Source organism: Schistocerca gregaria, chromosome 1, assembly GCF_023897955.1.
Source record: "Schistocerca gregaria isolate iqSchGreg1 chromosome 1, iqSchGreg1.2, whole genome shotgun sequence".
Taxonomy (NCBI): Eukaryota; Metazoa; Arthropoda; class Insecta; order Orthoptera; family Acrididae; genus Schistocerca; species Schistocerca gregaria.
This window is the reverse complement of record NC_064920.1, coordinates 424,655,121-424,682,327: the sequence shown is the minus strand read 5'-3', so window position 1 is coordinate 424,682,327 and position 27,207 is coordinate 424,655,121. Positions and strand designations below refer to the sequence as shown.

General features: G+C 38.7%; 1 protein-coding gene across 3 annotated transcripts in view; it reads left to right on the top strand.

Moving 5' to 3' along the window:
• LOC126350882 (sedoheptulokinase-like) overlaps positions 1-26,389 on the top strand; it is a 119,696-nt gene extending 93,307 nt beyond the window's left edge. For all 3 annotated transcript variants that reach the window (XM_050002557.1, XM_050002556.1, XM_050002555.1), the window contains exons 6-8: positions 2,619-2,762; positions 8,180-8,375; positions 24,767-26,389. In XM_050002557.1, coding sequence (XP_049858514.1) covers positions 2,619-2,762; positions 8,180-8,375; positions 24,767-24,950 — 524 coding nt within the window. In that variant the 3' untranslated portion in view covers positions 24,951-26,389. The remainder of the gene's footprint in view (positions 1-2,618; positions 2,763-8,179; positions 8,376-24,766) is intronic.
• Positions 26,390-27,207: the final 818 nt, after the last annotated feature.

The window sequence follows — 27,207 nt, the reverse complement described above, 5'->3', positions numbered from 1 at the left end:
TTATGCACAAGGGAAAAGGAAGCGGGGAAGGAAGAGATTTCAGATACTGTGTGTGTGTGTGTGTGTGTTTGTGTGTGTGTGTGTGTGTGTGTGTGTGTGTGTGTGTGTGTGTGTGTGTTATCTCTCTCCCTGTGCTTGTAGGAAAGACTGAAATTTTTAGAACTTTAGCTCTTTTAAAAAGTGTGTACAGAAGGTAGTAACATTTAAGAAAAAAACTGTTTCTCACATAAGACAGGAAACAATTTTTTTATGATTCAAGTGTTTCAGTTACTCTGCTGGTCTTTAAAATTGCAACACCAAGAAAGTAGCAAGCAACAATTTGTAAAAATTCTACATATACATTCAAGTAACAATAATACATAATTAAATTTTGTTGGTGTGCAGGGTTACCACCTCTGGCAGCATCAGTGGCTCCAGCCTGACTAGGCATTGAGTCAAACTGAGCTTGAATGATGATATGAGTTCATCAGTCATGTTGCTTCTGCTCTGTGAGTGAGAGATCTGGAGATTGTATTGTCCAGTGCAACAACTGAACACTGTAGTATCAAGGAAGGTGACGGCAACGTGGGAAACATACGGTATTATGGTATCTAGTTGGAAGATAATCTCAGACAGCCCTCAGAAGTAGGGCACAGCCATTGTCCTTAACACATCAGAAATGTATAGCTGCTGTCCAAATTACTGGCTGTGTGAATCAGAGCTGACTGTGCTGTGACTGGCCGTCGTGGCGAGCGGTTCTAGGCACTTCAGTCCAGAACCATGTTGCTTCTATGGTCATAGGTTTGAATCCTGCCTCAGACATGGATGTGTGTGATGTCCTTAGTTTAGTTAGGTTTAAGTAGTTCTAAGTCTAGGGAAGTGATGACCTCAGATGTTAAGTCCCACAATGCTCAGAGCCATTTGAACCATTTTACTGTGTTGTGCACCAAATGGTATCATGCTGGGGCCAGATGATAATGACAAATGCAGTCTGGCAGTTTTCATTCTCCTTTGAGTTTCCACTCATGGATTGTGGTGTAGTATTCAGGATTGAGGCTCATCTAAAAAGACATTTCTGTGGTATCATTGGGTGCACCACTGTTCCTGCACCTCTTTCTGCTGCTGTATTAATGAAAATCGCAAAAGTGGTCCCTTTGCTGACAGCCTGTGGTGTTCCAGATGGCATTGCATTATCCGTGTGGATACTTGTGTTGGTACTAACAAGCCCCTTTTCTGAGTCAGTGTATGTGACTGTAACTCTGTCACAGCTTGCGTATGTGATGCTGTACGAGCCTGCACAAACAAACAAACAATATGTTTCTCCTCTCAGGTACTAGTCACATGGGGTCATTGAGTTGCTGTATCATGTTGAGTATGGTCTTCCATGACCGATAAATTCCAAAGTTGCATGACATTCATGATATCCCAACTAATACAAGCAGCAGTATCACAGAACAATAAACTATAGCTGTAATGTTCCACAATCCTACTGCTGTCAGATTCTGATGTGTACTGGTTGATGTTTCTTATACTTAAAAGAGAAATAAAAAGATCTTCTCACAAACAAACAACATTCAGATGTGATTTCTGAATTTGAAAACAAATGTATAATCTTTCTGTATATGTAAATGGCATAAAATGCATATAGCATGTAGGTTGTATTGCTCCTACTACTCATGCAGTTGTGCTGGAATGTTAATATTTTACACAACCAAGTATGGAGCACACTTTATACTTACTTGACATTTGTTGCATGCTGCCTTCATGGTACTGCAGTTCTGATGGGCAGCAAAGTACATTGTGTATGCTTTATAAGGTGCCCACTACTTCCCTAAATACATGTTGTGGAATATTAATCTCAAATTGGAGCACTTTATAACTGTTAATGGGACTGATAATGTGGTGCTTCTATTTATTTGCAATGAGGCACGTTTACAAACACCATACACCTCATATTTTACTTAGTCCAGTTAGGGGATTATTTTGATCCTGGGAACTTGATGCATAACTTAAAGATTGTGTTTCAGTTCTCATGAAAATTGTATTAAATCTTCTCAAACAATTCATAACAGCTCACAATAGCACTGACTCAAAAACTGTGTCATAGACTGAGATATACTGAGTCACATACTGAGTGACAATGAACCATGCTGTCACAGCCACAATCACATTTATATTCTTTTGACAATTAATACAAGTCTTACTTTATTAAAAATGTATTTGTAGGTAACTTTGTCATACTCAGACATATTTACAATAGATTTCCTGTACTTCATTATGTAATATTTTCTCCCCAAAATATTACCATTAGGTTCTTTTGCAAATTTTACATCTCAGATGTAAATATGTGATCTTTTTAATATGATTTACATATTATTTTTATTTGATAAAATTTCTTGTTTATCTTGAGATTTGTTATATGTTTAAATGGTTTCAATGACAACATAAACTGGAATATAAAATTAATTTTTGCCTTTTCACAGCAATGTCACATTTTACAATAACTTTAAAATGTAATTGACCCAAACAATGGACTACCCATGCATACACATTTACACTCAATAACATATTATAAGCTGTTGAAGGGTTGCAACATCATTTAGTGCTCTTCATCTAATTAGTTTTAATTATTGTTTCAGAGAAACAGACAGTGCTGTATTTCCCTTACTTTAGTGGGAGATACTTAGCTGTGGCTGCATCGTTAAATGGTGGAAATGCACTGGCTACTTTTGTTCGTACCCTTCAACAATGGACATTAGAACTTGGCTTCAGTGTTCCACAGTGTGAGTTATTTTTATTGTATGAAATAATGTATGTTGTGCTTTTTCTCTTGTCACCTTTAGGTATAGTATAATCAGTCATCCAGAATGAGATTTTCACTCTGCAGTGGAGTGTGTGCTGATATGAAACTTCCTGGCAGATAAAAAGTGTGTGCCCGACCAAGACTCGAACTTGGGACTTTTGCCTCACAGGAGAGCTTCTGTAAAGTTTAGAAGGTAGGAGACGAGATATTGGCAGAAGTAAAGCTGTGAGGACCGGGCATGAGTCGAGCTTTGGTAGCTCAGATGGTAGAGCACTTGCCCGCAAAAGGCAAAGGTCCCGAGTTTGAGTCTCGGTCTGGCACACAGTTTTAATCTGCCAGGAAGTTTGCAATGCAAATTTCTCCTTACTGGGTTGCATATTTTATCCTTTAAGCTAATATTGAAGTCTGTATGGTAGTAGGTGTAGCACTGATATGGAGAGTGTTGTAACCCTATAGAGTGAGTGTGCGTAATCAAAGAGCGCAGGAAACAAGTGCATCCGCAACTGGCCTAGAGAGGTTGCCTTGCAACCTGGACAGACGGTGTAGTGCCATGTGCAAACAACCCAATATAAGCCCGGTGTGCCAGGCTTTCAGCCTCACTTGCGTTTACTTACTTATTGATGCTCACCAATGAGACTATATATTGATGCATTCTACAGTTATGATACTTTGTATCATTCTGTACTTCATTCACTGTTGTTGTGAATCTCTTCATGCGGAAGAAGAATAAAACATGTTGGTTTTACTTCTGTATTGTGTCTGTAGAATGTTACAAGATAGTTGGCAATATTCTATTCCGTGTGTTTCTTTTCTTGGTGCAATATACAGCCAACATGTCAGTGGAAGATGGCAATATTCTATTCCGTGTGTTTCTTTTCTTGGTGCAATATACAGCCAACATGTCAGTGGAAGAAATTCTTCAATTTATTGTTGAACAACAGGGAGCGCTCAGTTACCATCATCAGGCTCTCTCCATGGCACTAAACAATTTGGCAACTTCATTGATCCATCTGGTTCTACTATCGTTGACTCAACCCCTACCATTTCCTCCATATATTGTGCCTGTGGAAGATTGGGATGCTTACGGAAAATGCCTTTGGCAACATTTTCAAGTTTTTCCAACCAAAGTTTGTGTAAGGCTTAATTTTGGTTATGGATTTCTCCTCATTTTTATCACATTTTGGTCAGCTAGCTCCTCTTCAGGAACCCATAAGTCTCTCTTTTGATGGAATTTGTCAGTTGCTCTCTAATTCTCATTGCAAACATATCCATGCTATTGCTGCTTCTACTGTTGTCAGAAGTGGCTGCAACAGGCATACAGAGCTTGGGCAACAGAATTTTATAGTCTTAGCCATAATTACGGTTGTTACTAAGGTCCATTGGGACTAATATTGATTTGATGGCACATGATGCTACAATACACCTGGCCCCTAAAAGGGAAGTTTGTGAAAGTGCTTTACAATGTGAAAATCCCTCTCTCACAGATATTGTGAACACTGATTAGTCTTTTGAAGTATCTGTGGCATGAAGAAATCAGTTAGCTCACCGTGGTAAGATGACATTGTGGTCATACAACTGCAGCCTCAATGCTGTGTGGGGCAGCACTATCAAAGCAGCAACAGCAGTCAGCATCACAACTTCTGCCGCATGCTCCTCTTCTATCATAGCTTATTATTTTGTTGAACATGAGTGGGCTGCATGCCCGAAGAGTTGGTCAATATGCAACCATTGTAATATATATATATATATATATATATATATATATATATATATATATATATATATATATATATATATATATATATATATATTAAAAATAAAGATTCCAAGACTTACCAAGCGGGAAAGCGCCGGCAGACAGGCACATGAACAAAACACACACACACACAGAATTACAAGCTTTCGCAACTGGCAGTTGCTTCGTCAGGAAGGTTGTCTGCTTGTGTCTGTGTATGTGCGGATGGATATGTGTGTGTGTGTGTGCGAGTGTATACCTGTCCTTTTTTTTCCCCTAAGGGAAGTCTTTCCGCTCCCGGGATTGGAATGACTCCTTACCCTCTCCCTTAAAACCCACACCCTTTCATTTTTCCCTCTCCTTCCTTCCTTCCTGAGGAAGCAACTGCCAGTTGCGAAAGCTTGTAATTCTGTGTGTGTGTGTGTGTGTTTTGTTCATGTGCCTGTCTGCCGGCGCTTTCCCGCTTGGTAAGTCTTGGAATCTTTATTTTTAATATATTTTTCCCATGTGGAAGTTTCTTTCTGTTTTATATATATATATATATATATATATGTTTTATATATATATATATATATATATATATATATATATATATATATAAAAACACACTTAGTGCATCCGTGTAGAACTTGCAGCCTCCTTCACAAGACATGAACATGGATGAGAAGTGTTTTCGAAGTGATGGTAGCCCCAAAGTAAGTCTACAGTGAAGTACGTGTGATGCACTAGATGTTAAAAATGCAAGTGGACATGGGTGCAGCAGAGACTGTTAAATTTTTAAACCTATGTGGATCCTGAACCACTGGCCCAGCCACTTAATGTTCTCTCATGCAAAGATGTTTCTTTTCACTGTTCACCCACTAGCTAGTAAGTTTTTGCCCTGTTAAGGTCAAAATTACACTTGGGACCTTGCTCGGTTACCTTCCAACCAAGCCAACGTTTTTGTTCTCCACAGACACCTCCCAGTATGACCTTGAGGTTGTACTTGTTCACAAATATGTGGACAGTTCTGTACACCCTCTTGTGTACACTTCCAAAACTCTGAATCAGGTGCAACAGCACCACTTGCAGATAGAGAACGAAGCCCCTGTTAAATTTACATGCTCAAAAATTTCATGTTTTCATATAGGGTTCCATGTATCATTTTACTACTGATCATAAACCTGTGTTTTCTCTTTTCACTTGTTTAGCATCTTTGCCAGACAAAGTGGCCTATTTCCTGCAATGCTGGACTCTGTTTTGTCATGCTGTAACTATGAGATTCATTTCTGACTCAGAGCACAGTGCACTAATGCAGATGCTCTTTCTCGATTGCAGATTGGCCCCAATACACAATTTGATCAAGATGAACTGTTGTGTTTCTATTTACATGTTGAACCTCAAAACACTATGGACGCTTTTCCCATTCTTGGATTTTGGTGGCTGTCATGACCAATCCTGTCTTATGTCAGATTGTTCAATTTGTCAACAACAGCTGGCTAGACATACCACTGGATCAAGGATCAGATCCTTTGTGTGATTATTATTTTGAGGGGCCATTCCTTAACTTCTTTTGGATTGCAGTAGTGGATAAATTCTCAGAATTTCCTTATGTGATTTGTTGCCTGTCCACATCCACAGTCAAGTCCCTTTCAAAGATTTTTTCCTTCGAAGGGTTGCCTTATACACTGGTAATGAACAATGTCCCACAGTTTGTGTCTCAAGATTTTGAATATTTTTGTACAAAGATCAGCACCTGGCATGTTATGCCCCCTTCCTTTCATCCCCTGTCCAATGGAGAAGCGGGGCAGCTGGTTCATACATTCAAAACCCAGATGAGAAAACATATTACTCAATCTTCTCCCAAGCAAGCCCTCATTAGGTTCTTGAGTTCATATAGGTTTCACTCCAGTTGGCAAAGCCACTTCATAGATGTCAGTCCTGTATGCTGATTCATCTATTCCAGCCACCACATGCCCATCTGCCAGCACCAGCCTCGCTGCGATTCCAGCTGTGCTCTGCCATCGGGGCCTGCAGGTTTTGCCAGCATCATAAGTGCATACCAGCAGTCATCCATCACTGCTGAGGCCACCCTCTCTGTGTTATGCCCAACTCCAATGGCTCAGTGTCACAACACTATGACTAAGTTCATCCACGTGTGGCTGACTGCACAAAGGAGAGCCCACCTCCACCATTTGTTTTGGCCCTGGAAAACGGAGGGGAGAGAAGTAGAGAAGAGGAAAGGACTTCTGGTGCAGTGGTGGGATACAAGGCACGTGTACTATAATGGAATCGGGAAGGTGTTGGACAGGTGGAGCACAGGGGTTTACAAAGGTTGAGGCCAGGAGAGTTACAGGAATGAATAATATGTTGTAGGGAGAGTTCCCACCTCTGCATTTCAGAAAAGCTGGTGTTGCTAGGAAGAGTCCAGATGGCAAAGGCTATGAGCCAGTCATTAAAGAGAAGCACATCTGTTTGGGCAGATTTTTCTGCAATTAAATTTCTGCAACTAAATGGTCCAGCTGTCTCTTGGCCACAGTTTGACAGTGCACATTCATGCAGACAGACAACTTGCTAGTAGACATGCCAACGTAGAATGCAGCACAGTGATTGCAGCTAAGTAGCAGCTGGAGACAGTAATCATGTGTGTGTGTGTGAATTGTTGTTGTTGTTGTGTGAATGTGTGACAGTTCCACTTCTGAGGAAGGACTTCGTCTGAAAGCTTATATATTTCTAGTATTCTTTTTATTGTGTTTGTCTGCATCTCATTACCTCCAATACCTGCAGTTCTCTGGTTGTAGACTCTCTGAAGTCTGAAACTTCTGCATTGAACACAACCCATTTAATATTTGAATGCACCAGAAAAGAAATTTTATTCTTTAATGCTACCATTTGTATAATTATCTAACCATTGTGCACCTAGCTAAATAAAAGTGTGGGGACAGAATCAAAATATTTGCAATAACTGAATACAGTAACCACATTTATCTTATGATTTCTTATTCACTACTATTTTTGACTGGGACTGTTAAAAATGAATTAATATACTGCCATAGTTTCTTTTAGTTTCAATACCATTTTTAATTATGGTATATTCCATCACCCAGGATTTTAATGAATGTATGGAATTGCTGTTCACCTAGCACAATCTATATATCAAATTTATCATAAATGTAATTTACAGAACACAAGACTAACTAATCATCTAACCAACCAGATGTCTCCCATAATTTCGCTTGATATCATTTGAGCTCTGCTAAGAACATTGGTATAAATACAAAATGTTTTTCATCTCTCATGATCTATGAGTAATACATGAACTATTTCATCTTCTTACCTTCATGTTGTTTTAAATTACATTAATATTGTTGCTTCAATACATTAGTAGGTACTCATTGTGATAATCATGTAGCAAATTTATATAGTAGATCTAAGTTTTATATCTTTTACTGTTAAAGTTGTAAACACGATAGTCTTTTATTATTTGTAATAAAATAAAAACCCCATTATCACATTGGTGAAAGTATTATGTTGATTGGTTCTATTTAAACAGAGGCACTATTCTCTTTTCGACATCCAGATATTACATGTATAAATTTGACAGTATTTTATAGTTCAGTTCTTTATGGCCTAGCTTAGAATGATACATCTGATTGTAACTGCTGAAACGTTTTTGTTTACAGCTAAAGTGTGGGAAAAAATATTGGTTTTGGCTGCTGAGGAAAATGCAGTTTCATCACTGAAAGTGATACCAACATTGTTGGGAGAAAGGCATAGTCCTGAACAAAATGCAACAGTTACAAACATTGATTTAGGTAATCTGTCATTGGGACAAGTATTTCGTGCATTGTGTAGTGGTGTTATTGAAAATTTACACAGGTAAGCTTTATGTTGATATATGTATTCTCCAGTTGCACATAATTAAAAAAATTTGTTTGTTAGAATACTGAGAATGCACAACATAGCTAAAATCATCAGAACACACCTTTTGACACGTTCCACATCATTACGAAAGAATTGTGTTCATGATCCATGGAACAAGTAATTTAACTAACTAACTAACTAACCTATAAAAATAATAATAGTTGTACATGAACGTAGGCCCTCTCAGTGTGTACCATTGGTGAAAAGCTCTCTGGTTTCCAGCTGACATCACCAGAAGATGATGAACATCACACTCATCAAAGTGTCATAGTATTTTAACACTGCTACTTGGCTGGAAGCCTGATAGTTTTCCATCAATAATAGCTTTTTTAGTAATAGAATTTGATGATATGTATAGCAGCCATAGTTCCTGAGAATTATTATATAAGCCTCATTTTCACTAATTAAACTGTAGAGTTCCTCTAGTATAGCAATTTCAATGAGAATAATTTACATGCAGCTCTAAAAAAAATACAGCAAGTTGTTTTCAGCAAATAAGTACCTTTAGAAAGTATGTAGAGGGCGTGATTGTAATTAAAGTTTCAGAAAGTTGTAAGAAACAAATCACTGCTCAGAATGATGTCAAATTTGAATGTAATATTGTTGAAGAAGGGTGAAACGTTATGGAAACAAAATACTGTAATGGAACCCCGAGATGGTGCTGTAAGCAGTAGATTACAGTTAGTTAAAAAAAAAAAAAAATTTACAAGACTCGTGACTGTGTGACTGTGCATCAGTAGCTCTGCGGAAGTTTCAGACGCTCAAGGTTATCAAAAAAGGTGGTGGGCCATTCCTGCCAAGGGTCTGGAGAAAATAATTATGAAACCTGAAAAGCCAGGTTTTTTTTAAAAAAAATGATGTGGCAGAGAGAGGAAAACATCAGTAGAAGAAGTGACCACAGCATTGCAAGAGGGGCCAAGCAGTTGTGTACTGTGCTCGGGGAATTGCCTGAACTTTTGATGTGCCTGTGAGCATGGTACATAAAATTCGACAAAACATCCTGCATTGCTATCCATGCAAAATTACTCATGATCAGGAGTTACTTCATGTTGACCTGCTAGTAAGACAGACATTTGCTCCATAATTTCATGTTCACATGGAAGTTGACAATGAATGGACATGGAACATTCTGTGGACAGACAAAGTCTATTTCCATCTCCAAGAACATGTGAATTCACAGACTTTCAGAATATGAGCTATGAAAATCCATTTGCACATCAATTGGTACCACTTCATTCTGCAGAGGTAACTGTGTGTTGTGAGTTGACAACTTCATTTGTCGTAGGGCCGTATTTTTTGAGGAAGTGGACCCTATCAGTCCTACTACTTGTACTGTAATTGATAAATGCTAGGAGAGTCTTCTATGCACCAAAGTGATTCCAATCCTTCAACAATGTGGCTGTGTGTATAGGATCATGTTTTGCAAGATGACGCTCCTCTGCACATTATACAGTCATTGGAGCAGCTGCTGGAGAGGCATTTTAGAAATTTTAGAATTATCAGCGATCATCTCCCTATAGCCACTGGGATATCTAGATCCTAGATCATGTGATCTTAATCCATTTGATTTCTGGCTGTGAAGCTATCTCAGAGATGCTGTTTCAGTGCTTTGAATATAAACATAGCTGAACTGAAGGCATGTAATGCACAACACATTCTGAACATGAGCTTGAGACACTCCGATCTGTTGCATAAGGTGCCATTTCTCAGTTTCAGCCTGTGGCAGAAAATGGTGGATGGCATAGTGAAAATATCTTGTGCGCATCTCACAACAATTAAAAACCAATTTCATTGTTGCTTTTTATGCAAGTTTTGGCCTCAGAACAATTTAAAAACTGATTTTTCCCTTCCAGTGTCGTACAATCTTGCCATAGTGGACAGGCTTACTAAACTAATTGTGCCTCAACTATTGAATGCTGAAGGTCTGTGTTCATGCACATTGCACAGTGTGTTTGGTTCAATGTTCAACCCACACCATAGCCATTGTATTGCGATTCATCCGTCAATTGTAGTCAATCCCATTTACATTATGATGCTTACAGCACTTTCTAACAGAAAATTTTCATTTTTTTTTTTTTTTTTTTTTTTTTTTTTTTTTTTTTTTTTTTTTGTTTCCGTAATGTTCCCCTCTTCTCCAACAATATTCTGTTCAAATTTGATGTCATTCTGAGGAGTCGTTCCTGTTTTGCACTTGGTCTCCCTCTACAATTTTTACCCTCCATGCTCCCCTCCAATGCTAAATTTGTGATCCCTTGATGCCTCAGAACATGTCCTACCAACCGGTCCCTTCTTCTTGTCAAGCTATGCCACAAACACCTCTTCTCCCCAATTCTATTCAATACCTCCTCATTAGTTATGTGATTTACCCATCTATACTTCGGCATTCTTCTGTAGCACCACATTTTGAAAGCTTCTATTCTCTTCTTGTCCAAACTATTTATCGTCCATGTTTCACTTCCATACATGGCTCCACTCCATACAAATACTTTCAGAAATGACGTCCTGACACTTAAATCTATACTCGATGTTAACAAATTTCTCTTCTTCAGAAACGCTTTCCTTGCCATTGCCAGTCTACATTTTATATCCTCTCTACTTCAACCAACATCAGTTATTTTATTCCCCAAATAGCAAAACTCCTTTACTACTTTAAGTGTCTCATTTCCTAATCTAATTCCCTCAGCATCACCCGACTTAATTCGACTACATTCCATTATCCTCGTTTTGCTTTTGTTGATGTTCATCTTATATCTGCTTTGAAGACACTGTCCATTCCATTCAGCTGCTCTTCCAGGTTCTTTGATATCTCTGATAGAATTACAATGTCATCGGCGAACTTCAAAGTTTTTATTTCTTTTCCATGGATTTTAATACCTACTCCAAATTTTTCTTTTGTTTCCTTTACTGCTTGTTCAATATACAGATTGAATAACATCGTTGATAGGCTACAACCCTGTCTAACTCCCTTCCCAACCACTGCTTCCCTTTCATGCCCCTCGACTCTTATAACTGCCATTTGGTGCCTGTACAAATTGTAACTAGCCTTTCACTCCCTGTATTTTACCCCTACTACCTTCAGAATTTTAAAGAGAGTATTCCAGTCAACGTTGTCAAAGGCTTTCTGTAAGTCTACAAATGCTAGAAACATAGGTTTGCCTTTCCTTAATCTATTTTCTAAGATAAGTCGCAGGGTCAGTATTGCCTCACGTGTTCCAACATTGCAACGGAATCCAGCTGATCTTCCCCGTGGTTGGCTTCTACCAGTTTTTCCATTCATCTGTAAAGAATGTGTGTTAGTATTTTGCAGCTGTTCCTTATTAAACTGATAGTTCGGTAATTTTCACACCTGTCAACACCTGCTTTCTTTGGGATTGGTACTATTATATTCTTCTTGAAGTCTGAGGGTATTTCACCTGTCTCATACAGCTTGCTCACCAGATGATAGAGTTTCGTTAGGCCTGGCTCTCCCAAGGCTGTCAGTAGTTCTAATGGAATGTTGTCTACTCCTGAGGCCTTTTTTCAACTTAGATCTTTCAGTGCTCTGTCAAACTCTTCACGCAGTGTCATATCACCTATACTCCTTCCACCTTTCTGCTTTTCCTTCTTTGCTTAGAACTGGGTTTCCATCTGAGCTCTTGATATTCATGCAAGTGGTTCTCTTTTCTCCAGAGGTCTCTTTAATTTTCCCGTAGGTAGTATCTATCTTACCCCAAGTGATATGTGCCTCTACATCCTTACATTTGTCGCCTAGCCATCCCTGCACTTCCTGTCGATCTCATTTTTGAGACACTTGTATTCCTTTTTGCCTGCTTCATTTAATGCATTTTTATATTTTCTCCTTTCATCAGTTAAATTCAATATCTCTTGTTACCCAAGGATTTCTATTAGCCCTCGTCTTTTTACCTACTTGATCCTGTGCTATCTTCACTATTTCGTCTCTCAAAGCTACCCATTCTTCTTCTACTGTATTTTTTTCCCCCATTCTTGTCAATCGTTCCCTAATGCTCTCTCTGAAGCTCTGTACAACCTCTGGTTTAGTCAGTTTATCCAGGTCCCATCTTCTCAAATTCCCACCTTTTTGCAGTTTATTCAGTTTTAATCTGCAGTACATAACCAATAGATTGTAGTCAGAGTCCATATCTGCCCCTGGAAATGTCTTGCAAAATTAAAACATGGTTCCTAAATCTCCGTCTTACCATTATATGATCTATCTGATACCTTCTAGTATCTCCAGGCTTCTTCCATGTATACAACCTTCTTTCATGATTCTTGAACCAAGCGTTAGCCATGATTAAGTTATGCTCTGTGCAAAATTCTACCAGGCGGCTTCCTCTTTCGTTTCTTCCCCCCAATCCATATTCACCTACTATGTTTCCTTCTCTCCCTTTTCCTACTACCGAATAATTTCTTTTATCTCATCATACATTTCATCAATCTCTTTGTCATCTGCGGAGCTAGTTGGCATATAAACTTGTACTAAAGTGGTAGGTGCGGGCTTCATATCTATCTTGGCCACAATAATGCGTTCACTATGCTGTTTGTAGTAGCTTACCGCATTCCTATTTTCCTATTCATTATTAAACCTACTTCTGTACCCTATTTGATTTTGTATTTATAACCCTGTATTCACCTGACCAGAAGTCTTGTTCCTCCTGCCACCGAATTTCACTAATTCCCACTATATCTAACTTTAACCTATCCATTTCCCTTTTAAAATTTTCTAACCTACCTGCCTGATTAAGGGATCTAACATTCCATGCTCCTATCTGTAGAACGCCAGTTTTCTTTCTCCTGATACGAATGTCCTCGTCTGGAGGTCCGAATGGGGGACTATTTTTCCTCTGCAATATTTTACCCAAGAGGACACCATCATCATTTAACCATACAGTAAAGCTGTATGCCCTAGGGAAAAATTACGGCTGTAGTTTCTCCTTGCTTTCAGCCATTCGCAGTACCAGCACAGCAAGGCTGTTTTGGTTAGTGTTACAAGGCCAGATCAGTAATCATCCAGACTGTCCCCCTTGCAACTACTCAAAAGGCTGCTGGCCCTCTTCAGGAACCTCATGTTTGTCTGGCCTCTCAACAGATACCCCTCCGTTGTGGTTGCACCTATGGTGTGACTATCTGTATTGCTGAGGCATGCAAGCCTCCCCACCAATGGCAAGGTCCATGGTTCATGGGGGGGGGGGAGGGGGGGGGGGTAATCACCATAATTTTATAAAATTTAACTTTTTGGGTGTTGTAGTGAATTGTTTTGTTTATTATCCCACACATTGCTTGAAATTTGTTTAACTTTTCATCCACATTGTTGTCATAATTGTAACTCATATCACAGCCTAGATATACAAACTGTAACAGCTATTCAATTATCTTGTTGTTTACTAATATTTTTGACCACATTGGGAATTCATGACCATAACTTTAGTCGTATGCAATGAAATATCTAGATTAAGTTCTCTATATATTTAGTCTGGCCAAGGTGCTGCTAAATGGAGATAATTTTCACTTTCAATTATTACTTTATCATCTGCAAATAATAATGCACATATATTAATGTGTTTATTCAATTTAGTTCCTAGCTAATTAGTTGATTTCCAAGTTAGTGAAGTTTGCAATCTTGGTTAAGTGCCTGCTGACGACTCAGTGCCTCTACTATTTCATGAATTGTTACATTTACTCTGATAAACTAGTTTACTATTCTATATCCTACTGTTGGATTTAATATTATTTCTTAGTTTTTTAGCCAATTCTGCATATTAAACTTACATTAATATTTAGTTTATACTGAAGTTGCGCTGACAGTATATTAATCTTTACTCTAAGAGACATAAATTATGATGTAATATAACAAATGGTAGACTGTTAGGTTCTTTTCTTACACTAGTAAATCTTTGGTTCCATACTTAGTGTAGTCTGCTTGCAGACAGCCACTGTTGATTTGTTGGCCTTTGGGAAGAATGGTTCAAAAATAGAATGGAATATAAAAGGGACAAAAGAAAAACTATAGCATTGGCTAAGAAAATATCTTGTGAAAAATTCACAAAAGGAATAGAAGAGGACTTTAAGGATGGCAAGAAGATCTTGTTACACATATTAGGTAACAGGAAGAAGCAAAAAGAAAAGAGTTTACAAGTCATCAACAAAGAAGGAATATCCATGTCGGAGTAAGAAGTAATTTTGAAAGAACCAAAAGAATACTTCCAGAATTTGTATGAAGACTAGGATGAAACAAATTCGCACAATGAAATGGAGGGAGATGAAAGAAATAATACCATTACAGAGGAAAAGATGTATAAATGACATGGTGAAATAGAAAGAGAAGATATGTAGCTAGTTTTAGAGAAAGCATATTATAAATGGAAAAATGGCAAACCTCCTGTAATAGTCTGTATTGGAATTCAGGTGCTGTTTATAATAATAAGGATAATATGAACCTATGGTGAGATTCCTGATGATTGAACAGAGGGAATTATGTACCTATATTTGACAATGATAACAAGGCGTTCTGCAACAACTACAGAGTAATAGCATTACTGCAACATTGCATGAATATTTACAAAAAGATAATTGCACAGAAAATCAGGAACAAGATAGAACCACAATTAAGAGAAAAACAACAAGTATTTAGGCCTGGAAGATCAACAATGCCATTTTTAGAGCTACACAGGTTGTAGAAGAAAATGGGAATTGAGAAAAGTTAGTTACATTCAGAGCTACAAAAATGCTTACAACACTGTTAGAAGGGAAGAGATGTTGCAAGATCTGAATAGACTTGAACTTTCAAAAGGATGCAACTCAGAATCAGAAACACATATGACAAATGCCTGCACTGCATTATAATAAATGGCAAAAGTCAGAATGATTTAGAACAGATAGAGGATATCGACATTGAAGTGTGCTCTCACCATTACATCTACATCTACGTGGATACTCTGCAAATCCCATTTAAGTGCCTTGCAGAGGATTCATTGAACCACCTTCACAGTTCTCCATTATTCCAGTCTTGTATAGTGCGTGGAAAGAATGAACACCTATATCTTTCCGTACGAGCTCTGATTTCCCTTATTTTATCTTGGTGATCGTTCCTCCCTCTGTAGGTCGGTGTCAACAATATATTTTCGTATTCGGAGGAGAAAGTTAGTAATTGGAATTTTGTGAGAAGATTCCATCGCAATGAAAAACACTTTTCTTGTAATGATGTCCAGCCCAAATCCTGTACAATTTCTGTGACACTCTCTCCCATATTTCATGATAATACATAATGTGCTGCATTTCTTTGAACTTTTTTGATGTATTCCATCAGTCCTATCTGGTATGGATCCCACACTGTGCAGCAGTACAGACAAGGGTAGTGTAGGCAGTCTCCTTAGTAGGTCTGTTACATTTTCTAAGTGTCCTGCCAATAAAACGCAGTCTTTGGTTAGCCTTCCAATTGAAGCTGCTCATAATTATAATACCTAGGTATTTAGTTGAATTTACAGCTTTTAGATTAGACTGATTTATCATGTAACCGAAGTTTAATGAGTTCCTTTTAGCATTCATGTGGATGACCTCACACTTTTCGTTATTTAGGTCAACTGCCACTTTTCACACCATTCAGATATCTTTTCTAAATCATTTGGCAGTTTGTTTTGATCTTCTGATTATTAGTTGTTAAATGACAGTGTCATTTGCAAACAGCCTAAGACAACTGCTCAGATTGTCTCCAAAATCATTTATATAGATAAGGAACAGCAAAGGGCCTATAGTACTACCTTGGGGAATGCCAGAAATCTCTTCTATTTTACTTGATGACTTTACTTTTAATATAGCCATAGACAGTGTCATAAGGAAAGTTCACCCAGGGTCAACAGCATGTGCTATGAAAATCAATTAATGATGTGATAATATCAGAAGACAATGAGCAGAAATTGGACAAACAACTAAATAGCTGGCAGATGGTAATTGAAGAAACAGGCATGGAAATAAGCTTAACAAAAAGTAAGGCAATTAAATTGAGTAGGGAAAATGAAGAAATAAAGGGTGTAAGTTTCAATGGAAAAATAATTAAAGAAGCAAATGCTTTAAGAAATCTAGGAAATAAGCTAACCAGGAAAGGAACATCCAGAATTTGGAGAGGATAGAAAATTGCTCAAAATTTTATTACTGTGAATCAGACTTAACCGGGAATCATAAAATATCTGCCAAAGCAAAGATTATGATATACAAATCTTATTATCTATTAGTTTTGGCCTATGGCTCAGAATGTTGGACCTGGACAAAGAAAGATGAAAGAGAGGTGCACTTTCTACAAGGAAACCTGGGTAATATGAGAGTCATCAAAATAAGAAATGAACCAATACAAAAAATGTTTCATATAAATCCTGTAAAAGAACCTATAGACATGAATAGGCTGAAACGGTTTGGCCACGTTAAAAGAATGGGAAAAGAGAGACTAACTGAAACAGCCTTGGAGTGAACAGAAACTGGAAGAAGATGAGTTGGAAGACCATAAACGAGATGGAGTAACCAGGTAAAAGGTAATGTGAATTGGAAAGGTCTACAGTGACAGGAAATGCTGAACAGTAGACTGAGTGGGGGGGGAGGGGGGGGGGGGAGAGAAAATATTGGAAGAGACTTTGTGGCCAACTGTCATAAGCAGAAATGTTTCATGAAAAAGAAGAAGAAGAAATTGCTTTCCTCACATTATCTTTGTTCCTTACGTAGAACAAGTACTGTACTGCAGTTAAGAAATTTCTGATGTGTTACTGTTACTTGCTTATTGATTAATATCATGTTTATCAAATTCTTTAAGAAATAATGGCCACAGTACAATAATAACTTATTAATCATAAAAGTGCTGATCTATTATTTTGCTTTATAATAATTCAGTTAGCTACCTAATCGATTAATAGAATATAATTAAAATCAGCTTTCTTATAAGTATTTCTTCTGGCACACACACACACACACACACACACACACACACACAAAAATATATATATATATATATATATATATATATATATATATATATATATATATGTCTGCTTGTGTCTGTGTATGTGCGGATGGATATGTGTGTGTGTGTGTGTGTGTGCGAGTGTATACCTGTCCTTTTTTTCCCCTAAGGGAAGTCTTTCCGCTCCCGGGATTGGAATGACTCCTTACCCTCTCCCTTAAAACCCACACCCTTTCATTTTTCCCTCTCCTTCCTTCCTTCCTGACGAAGCAACTGCCAGTTGCGAAAGCTTGTAATTCTGTGTGTGTGTTTGTGTGTTTTGTTCATGTGCCTGTCTGCCGGCGCTTTCCCGCTTGGTAAGTCTTGGAATCTTTATTTTTAATATATTTTTCCCATGTGGAAGTTTCTTTCTGTTTTATATATATATATATATATATATATATATATATATATATATATATATATAAAATAGAAAGAAACTTCCACATGGGAAAAATATGTTAAAAACAAAGATTCCAAGACTTACCAAGCGGGAAAGCGCCGGCAGACAGGCACATGAACAAAACACACAAACACACACACAGAATTGCTAGCTTTCGCAACCGATGGTTGCTTCTTCAGGAAGGAGAGGGAAAGACGAAAGGATGTAGGTTTTAAGGGAGAGGGTAAGGAGTCATTCCAATCCCGGGAGCGGAAAGACTTCCCTTAGGGGAAAAAAAGGACAGATGTACACTCGCGCACACACACACACACATATCTATCCGCACATACACAGACACACATATATATATATATATGATTATGATGTAAATAAAATAGAAAGAAACTTCCACATGGGAAAAATATATTAAAAACAAAGATTCCAAGACTTACCAAGCGGGAAAGCGCCGGCAGACAGGCACATGAACAAAACACACAAACACACACACAGAATTACTAGCTTTTGCAACCGATGGTTGCTTCTTCAGGAAGGAGAGGGAAAGACGAAAGGATGTGGGTTTTAAGGGAGAGGGTAAGGAGTCATTCCAATCCCGGGAGCGGAAAGACTTCCCTTAGGGGAAAAAAAGGACAGGTGTACGCTCGCGCACACACACACACACACACACACACACACACACATATCCAGTGTATGTGCGGATGGATATGTGTGTGTGTGTGTGTGTGTGTGTGTGTGTGTGTGTGTGTGCGCGCGAGCGTACACCTGTCCTTTTTTTCCCCTAAGGGAAGTCTTTCCGCTCCCGGGATTGGAATGACTCCTTACCCTATCCCTTAAAACCCACATCATTTCGTCTTTCCCTCTCCTTCCTGAAGAAGCAACCATCGGTTGCGAAAGCTAGTAATTCTGTGTGTGTGTTTGTGTGTTTTGTTCATGTGCCTGTCTGCCGGCGCTTTCCTGCTTGGTAAGTCTTGGAATCTTTGTTTTTAACATATGTATATAAAATAGAAAGAAACTTCCACATGGGAAAAATATATTAAAAACAAAGATTCCAAGACTTACCAAGCGGGAAAGCACCGGCAGACAGGCACAATGAAAAAAACACACAAACACACACACAGAATTACTAGCTTTCGCAACCGATGGTTGCTTCTTCAGGAAGGAGAGGGAAAGACGAAAGGAAGTGGGTTTTAAGGGAGAGGGTAAGGAGACAAGGAGTCATTCCAATCCCGGGAGCGGAAAGACTTCCCTTAGGGGGAAAAAAAGGACAGGTGTACACTCGCACACACACACACACACACACGCACACACACACACACACACACACACACACACACACACACACACACACACACATCCATCCGCACATACACAGACACAAGCAGACATATTTAAAGGCAAAGAGTAAGGGCAGAGATGTCAGTCGAGGTGGAAGTACAGAGGCAAAGAGGTTGTTGAAAGGCAGGTGAAGTATGAGCGGCGGCAACTTGAAATTAGCGGAGGTTGAGGCCTGACGGATATCGAGAAGAGAGGATATACTGAAGGGCGAGTTCCCATCTCCGGAGTTCGGATAGGTTGGTGTTGGTAGGAAGTATCCAGATAACTTGGACGGTGTAACACTGTGCCAAGATTGTGCTGGACAGCCACAGGGTGATCCTCATTACCAACAAACACTGTCTGCCTGTGTCCATTCATGCGAATGGACAGTTTGTTGCTGGTCATTCCCACATAGAAAGCGTCACAGTGCAAGCAGGTCAGTTGGTAAATCACGTGGGTGCTTTCACACGTGGCTCTCCCTTTGATCGTGTACACCTTCCGGGTTACAGGACTGGAGTAGGTGGTGGTGGGAGGGTGCATAGGACAAGTTTTACACCGGGGGAAGTTGCAAGGGTAGGAACCAGAGGGTAGGGGAGGTGGTTTGGGGATTTCATAGGGATGAACCAAGAGGTTACGAAGGTTAGGTGGACGGCGGAAAGACACTCTTGGTGGAGTGGGGAGGATTTCATGAAGGATGGATCTCATTTCGGAGCAGGATTTTAGGAAGTCGTATCCCTGCTGGAGAGCCACATTCAAGGTCTGATCCAGTCCCGGGAAGTATTCTGTCACAAGTGGGGCACTTTTGGGGTTATTTTTCTTCGTGGCCAAGTGATATTTCCAGCAGCGACTACGAGTGTAGGACAGTAAATCTTTGACAAGGGCAGTTTGGTTGAACCTGGGGGTGGGGCTGAAGGTGAGGCCTTTGGATAGGACAGAGGTTTCGGATTGGGAGAGGGGTTTGGAGGAAAGGGTAACTACTGAATTGGGGTGTTGTGGTTCCAGATTGTGTTGATTAGAATTTTGCGGTGTTGGGGGGAGTGGAGCTGTAAGTGGGAGATTGAGTAGATGGGAGAGACTGGGTCTGTGTGCAATGAGAGGAGGTTCAGGTTTGTTGGAAAGGTTGTGGAGGGTGAGTGAGTTGCCTTTCCGGAGGTGGGAAACCAGGAGATTGGATAGTTTTTTGAGGTGGAGGGTGGCATGCTGTTCTAATTTGCGGTTGGCCTGTAGGAGGATGCTATGTACAGCCGGTGTGGATGTGGGAGAGGAAAGATTGAGGACTTTGATTTGGGATAGGAGTTGACGGGTGTGTTCATTGGCTGAGTCGATGTATAGGTGAAGGATTAGGCGGGTGAGGGCTATGGATGTGCATTTGGAACTGGTATAAGGACTGATGGAAGGAGGGATTGCAGCCAGAGATGGGAACTTTAAGTGTGAGGCCTTTGGGAGTAATGCCAAATGTCAGACAAGCCTGAGTAAATAAGATATGGGAGCGTAATCTGGCTAGGGTGAAGGCATGTTTGCGGAGGGAATGTAAATAAAATTTAATGGGGTCATTGTAGGGATGTTGTGAGGTTGACATGGTATTAGAAGGTGGAAAGGGTAATATGAGGTTAAAGTGAAAGTAAATAGAAATTTATATAGGGAGAGATATAGGTGTGAAAAAAGTCGAAAAAGTGTTGGTTTGAGATGAGCTATGTTGATCCTGTGCTGAACTTAGGTTGGTGAACAACAATGGGTGCAAAGGTTAGGTAGTTATGTTGTCTCCAGATCACGTTAAAGGGTGGGGAAATTCAAGAAAATTTCGAAAAAAAATTTTCGAAAAAAGTTTCGAAAGAAAAAAAGTTTCGAAAAAATAATTTCCGAAAAAATAAAATTCGAAAAAAAATTTCGAATAAAATCTCGAAAAATATGTGTGTAAATGTATTCAAAGGACTGGTTGTGTACTGGCAGGTTATGAGAATGAGGCTAACAATTGTTTGATGAAGAAATAATAATGTGTAAACCTGTGGGAAGCTGCTAAAAAATGATCGGTTATGTGGGAAAAACGGGAATGGAAATAAAACGAAAGTTGTTTTAAATAACTGAGATGGTTGTTTAATGGGTGAAAGGAACTGAAGCTGTGAAATAGTATACACGAGTTTACACGAAATGTTTGTAAACTTGGAACAGTGGATTTTATAGCAACGGTTATGTTGAAAGCGTTAAAAAATTTTAGGTTATGGTTTGGAAGTAAATTATGTATTATTGAGTATAATTAGGCAAGATAAAATGTATGGTAGATTACGGAAAAAGGGAAGATGAATACAAAGTGAAACTACTTGTACAAACGAAAAGAGAAATTAAGATGGGCAATGGATTGTTCAGTTTGGAACTGGTATAGTGACTGATGGAAAGAAGGGTTGCAGCCAGAGATGGGAACTTTAAGTGTGAGGCCTTTGGGGGTAATGCCAAATGTCAGACAAGCCTGAGAAAATAAAATATGGGAGCGTAATCTGGCTAGGGCGAAGGCATGTTTGCAGAGGGAATGTAAATGTTGTGGGGGTGTTGTGAGGGTGACATGGTATTAGAAGGTGGAAAGTGTAACATGAGGCTGAAATAAAAAAACAAAAAACCTATCTGTTTATGTCTGTGTATGTGCAGATGGATATGTGTGTGTGTGTGTGTGTGTGCGAGTGTACACCTGTCCTTTTTTCCCCCTAAGGTAAGTCTTTCCGCTCCCGGGATTGGAATGACTCCTTACCCTCTCCCTTAAAACCCACATCCTTTCATCTTTCCCTCTCCTTCCCTCTTTCCTGAAGAAGCAAACATCGGTTGCGAAAGCTAGAAATTTTGTTTGTGTGTTTTATTTATTGTGCCTGTCTACCGGCGCTTTCCCGCTTGGTAAGTCTTGGAATCTTTGTTTTATATGTGAGCTGCTTGGGGGGAACACAATGGTAAGCGCCATCTCCGTGTATTTTGCGGTAGATGGCTAATGACACCACCTGTACGATGCACATTGCAGTAAACTTACTAGTAGTTCCAAATTCACTCAACAGATGTCAGGGAGGACCTCAATGGTAAGCGCCATTGTCCGTCTGTTGCGGAAAAATAATGGTAAGTGACAGAGAGAATGGCGGCAAGTATAAACATCTCTGAGATTATGGCAACAGTGAACATGGCAGAAGACGAGGAATATACTTCCATTGATACTAAAATCTTTGAGAGGGATCCAGAATACATTCCTAATTATTCAAATGACTCAGAGGTATGTTATTTTGTAAATATACTGTCTTTAGTACGTTTCACAAACATAATGGTAAGTGCATGTACATACCATTATGTTCCTGAAGTACAACTGAAAATTACATTTGCCGACAAGTACAAGATGTGTACAGTCCAGATCAGTGGTGTGAGATCATCAGGAAGTCTGCTTGTATATAATATGAAACGAGAGGATTTATATCAAATACGACACTCTAAAGAAGTGTTTGTCTTCAGAAAGAAGACAGTTGATGATCGAGATGTCAACCTAAAGAAAATATGTAGGTGGAAGGTGACTTCCGAATATCCATCATCTTTATTCATCAGCGAGACATTTTGTCATGACATTTGGCATAAAATAAGCTTCAGGAAACGTGGAAGGGAAGGATCAGTTCCTACGCTCTGACTTAAATACAATGGACCAAGGCTTATTGAAAAAAGAAAGTTGCTGATGCCCTGTCGCTCCTAAATTACATACCTCCTGTCCACAATGGATTTTTCCTGTCACTAAAGCCAACAGTTTTAGATGAAAAAGTCATTAGTAATGAGAGTGATGAATGATTCTGCAGTTTCAGTAAAGTGTTGAAGACTTACTGTAAAGTTTAACATGCAATGTTCTATCAGTATGCGTTGTTAATGGTGTATGGTAATGTAATAATTTTTGTATATTTCATTTGTTTTAGTCAATTCTGAGTTTCATTTATGTCTGTATAGTAGAAGATAGATGTTAGAATCACTACAGAATAAAAGAACTGTTCAAAAAAAAAAAAAAATTATTCAGATTTGCATATCAATTGAAACTTTAGATGCGCTGTATCTCGAAACTGTGATTTTGGTGCTTACCATTTTGTTCCCCCGAACAGCTCATATATAAGATGATGTGACTTACCAAACAAAAGCGCTGGCAGGTTGATAGACACACAAACATACACACAAAATTCAAGCTTTCGCAATCAACGGTTGTTTCTTCAGGAAAGAGGGAAGGAGAGGGAAAGACTAAAGGATGTGGGTTTTAAGGGAGAGGGTAAGGAGTCATTCCAATCCTAGGAGCGGAAAGACTTACCTTAGGGTGAAAAAAGGACAGGTGTACACTCGCGCGCGCGCGCGCGCGCGCGCGCGTGCACACACACGCACACACACACACACACACACACACACACACACACACACACACACACATCCATCCGCACATACACAGACACAAGCAGACAATGAGAGGAGGTTGAGGTTTGCTGGAAAGGTTGTGAAGGGTGAATGAGTTCCTTTCCAGAGGTGGGAAACCAGGAGATTGAATAGTTTTTTGAGGTGGAGGGTGGCATGCTGTTCTAATTTGCAGTTGGCCTGTAGGAGGATGCTCTGAACAGCCGGTGTGGATGTGGGAGAGGAAAGATTGAGGACTTTTATTAAGGATAGGAGTTGACGGGTGTGTTCATTGGCTGATTTGATGTGTAGGTGAAGGATTAGGTGGGTGAGGGCAATGGATTGTTCAGTTTGGAACTGGTATATGAACTGATGGAAAGAAGGGTTGCAGCCAGAGATGGGAACTTTAAGTGTGAGGCCTTTGGGGGTAATGCCAAATGTCAGACAAGCCTGAGAAAATAAAATATGGGAGCGTAATCTGGCTAGGGTGAAGGCATGTTTGCGGAGGTAATGTAAATGTTGTGGGGGTGTTGTGAGGGTGACATGGTATTAGAAGGTGGAAAGTGTAACATGAGGCTGAAATAAAAAAACAAAAAACCTATCTGTTTATGTCTGTGTATGTGCAGATGGATATGTGTGTGTGTGTGTGTGTGTGTGAGTGTATACCTATCCTTTTTTCCCCTTATGGTAAGTCTTTCCACTCCCAGGATTGGAATGACTCCTTACCCTCTCCCTTAAAACCCACATCCTTTCATCTTTCCCTCTCCTTCCCTCTTTCCTGAAGAAGCAACCGTTGGTTGCGAAAGCTTGAATTTTGTGTGTATGTTTGTGCTTGCTTGTGTGTCTATTGACCTGCCAGCACTTTTGTTTGGTAAGTCACATCATCTTTGGTTTTAGATATATTTTTCCCGTGTGGAATGTTTCCCTATATATCAAGGATATGTTAAGGGAACAGAGAGGAAGGGGGGAATGAAGGTAAAAAATGATAATACGTTTCAAAATAACTGATATCTTCTTTAAAACTGTTGTCATATAATCTGTGTTTTTGAAAGTTGTGTGTGATTGTCTTCTTTATCTTTCTTTTTCTCCCTTTCACCCTGTCTTCTCATTGAATAGTAATTTAGAAAGATGATCCTTTTACAAACATAGACTTAGTTCTGGTGTTAAAAATTAAATGTACTTTTAAACAGACATTATTAATAAATTACTTACAAAAGACATAATTAATAATACAAAATTTATAATTCTTCACTTTGCCTTCCTAAAATATAGCATGATGCCAAGAGAAGTGCTGTTGGATTCAAGTATAAAGCGGATATTAGGTATTGGCTCAGCACTAACTCGTAATAAAGTTCTGCAGGCAGAAGTTCAGCATTGGTATCAATTGCCAATTGATTTTGTATCTGGAGGAGATGCTGCTATGGGAGCAGCTTTATCAGCCTTGTCTGTATCTTAGCTGTGACTGATCAGTCTCTGTCAGAGTAATATTTTTTGTCAAAAGGCAATTTGTATGACATTTGTCATGCGGATTTCCTGATTTATGCTTGCGTGGAAATGAGTAGGCCAAGAAATTAAAATGAAGATAGTGCTAGTTAGAACTGCTCAAACTATATTTTGAGCAGTAATATTGATTTTAAAAACATATCATTATATGTAAGGTGGGTCAAGGAGTAGTTAACTACAGAAATAGGGTATGTACTGTACCAATCAAAATAAATCAAGATGGAGGCCAGAAGCATGATTAAGCATGGGAAAGTTTATAAGTGAAAAGGTAAATTTGGCTGTTCTCATATAACAGAGAAATTAAACCCATTCTAAGAACTGCACAACAAGAATGAATACCAAGCTTTTGTTATCTGAGCTGAAGGGAGTACAAGAAAACAATAAGATAACCAGGAAATGCAGATTTGATTTGAGGGTGGAGCAGGGATGGAAGAGGAGAGAAGGTTAAGTGGGGTAGACTATTTATACAGCTGTAAATGTTGCCATAGTGTCACATAATTTAGATTTTCACCACAGAGTGTGGTCAGCATTTTCAGAGTGATTTTTCTTCTGTACAATCAAGCTTGTGAATATTGGAGGTTACAAGTAGTAAATTTGGCAATGTACTTCCAAGAGAAAAAGAGCAGTTGCTTGAAAGCTAGTAAAGTTTTTGCTGTTACGTTTGTTTATGCACCATGTATCAATCTGCTTCAGGTGAACGGGTTGCCTTTCTTAATTTTTGTTTTGTTACATCTTAATATTACACAGTTTTCCTGGGTGATCAGAATTGGTGACACATAGTCATAGCAGATGATTCCATTTGTTTCAGATCTCAGTTATTTGAAAGAGACAAGATATCATGAAATTGTAATCTGGTTTCATTTTTTAGATACTCTCATGCATTTTCACGTGGTGCTCTCTGATATGTGCTCAGTTCTATGTATCACTAGTTCTATGTATCACTGTGTAATCTAGTTTCACTGTTTAGATAATCTCATACATTTTCCAAGTGGTGATCACCAGAAAGCCGTGCCTGATGTTAATCCATCCTTTGTTAGCTAAAGCTCTCTTAACACAACAAATAAAAATGTATAAGATTGTCTCAGAGAGACTGGAAATCAGCATTTTTGTTAATGTTGCTGTTAATGCCCTGCTGTCCCCTGCAGTGTATGAGTTTGTTTGTTCTGCTATAAGCTTAAGGTCTCATTTCATATGGTAACAGACATTGGTATTTATTACATGGAACAAACATGAATCATAATTTAATGTAAAAGTTATTGGGTTTACAATTTATTCACAGCTTGAGGTGCTTCAGATATTGTAACAGGAAATTTTAAAGCAGAGTACCGTATGTAAAACAGTTATTAGGAAACTGTTACTTAAAAAGCTTTAAAATAGTTTTATAGTTCTTTTGTAATGCAGCAAAAATATAAGAAATTTGCCAGTTTCTTGCCTGTCAACAGGATTGTATTTGATTGACCTGTTAAAATGTTATCATTAGATGTAGCATCATAGTTAGTTTTGATGTGCATGAAGAGCACGTATCACTGTTCTATGTATATGCATTAGAGCATTAGAAAACTTTCTGTAATGGATGACATTACCTCTCTTACATTCTTGTTCATGTAGCATTACGAGCTTCTGAAGACAAGTGCTCATATACCAAGTGCTACAGTTAAAAATTTTCTTCCATGTAAATATTTTGGCATCTCACCATGCCCAGTATCTTATATTACTTTGTTCTCTACACTTAATAATGTCTAATAGTAATCTCTAATGGTTAGCAGATTTGATAACACATGGAAAAAAACTTTTCAGTTGTTTCTCAGTCCATAAAGTTGTGAAATTATTCCATCCACTCTCTTTATGTCAACTTCTGATCAGCTATCAGAACTTAGATAAATGACACTGTACAAGTTGTTAGATCCGATCAAATGAAACCTTTCTGGGCAGTTGTCATCTACTATATGCTCACTTATCCACCAGTTTTTCATGCTTTCTTCGTGTGTCTTCAAATTGAAGGGTACGTCACTCACTGTTTTACAAAAAATTTCAGGCTTATCATATTTTAACTGAAAAACTGTGAGTGTTCCATGGTTCACAGATGTGTACATTGTTATGCATTACAGAATCCTTATTGCTCTCTTTTATTTGACATATAGTGTGTTTCATATGAAATCACACACTGTTCTTAAAACTAAAACACACATTCATTATTTTTTATTCATCTT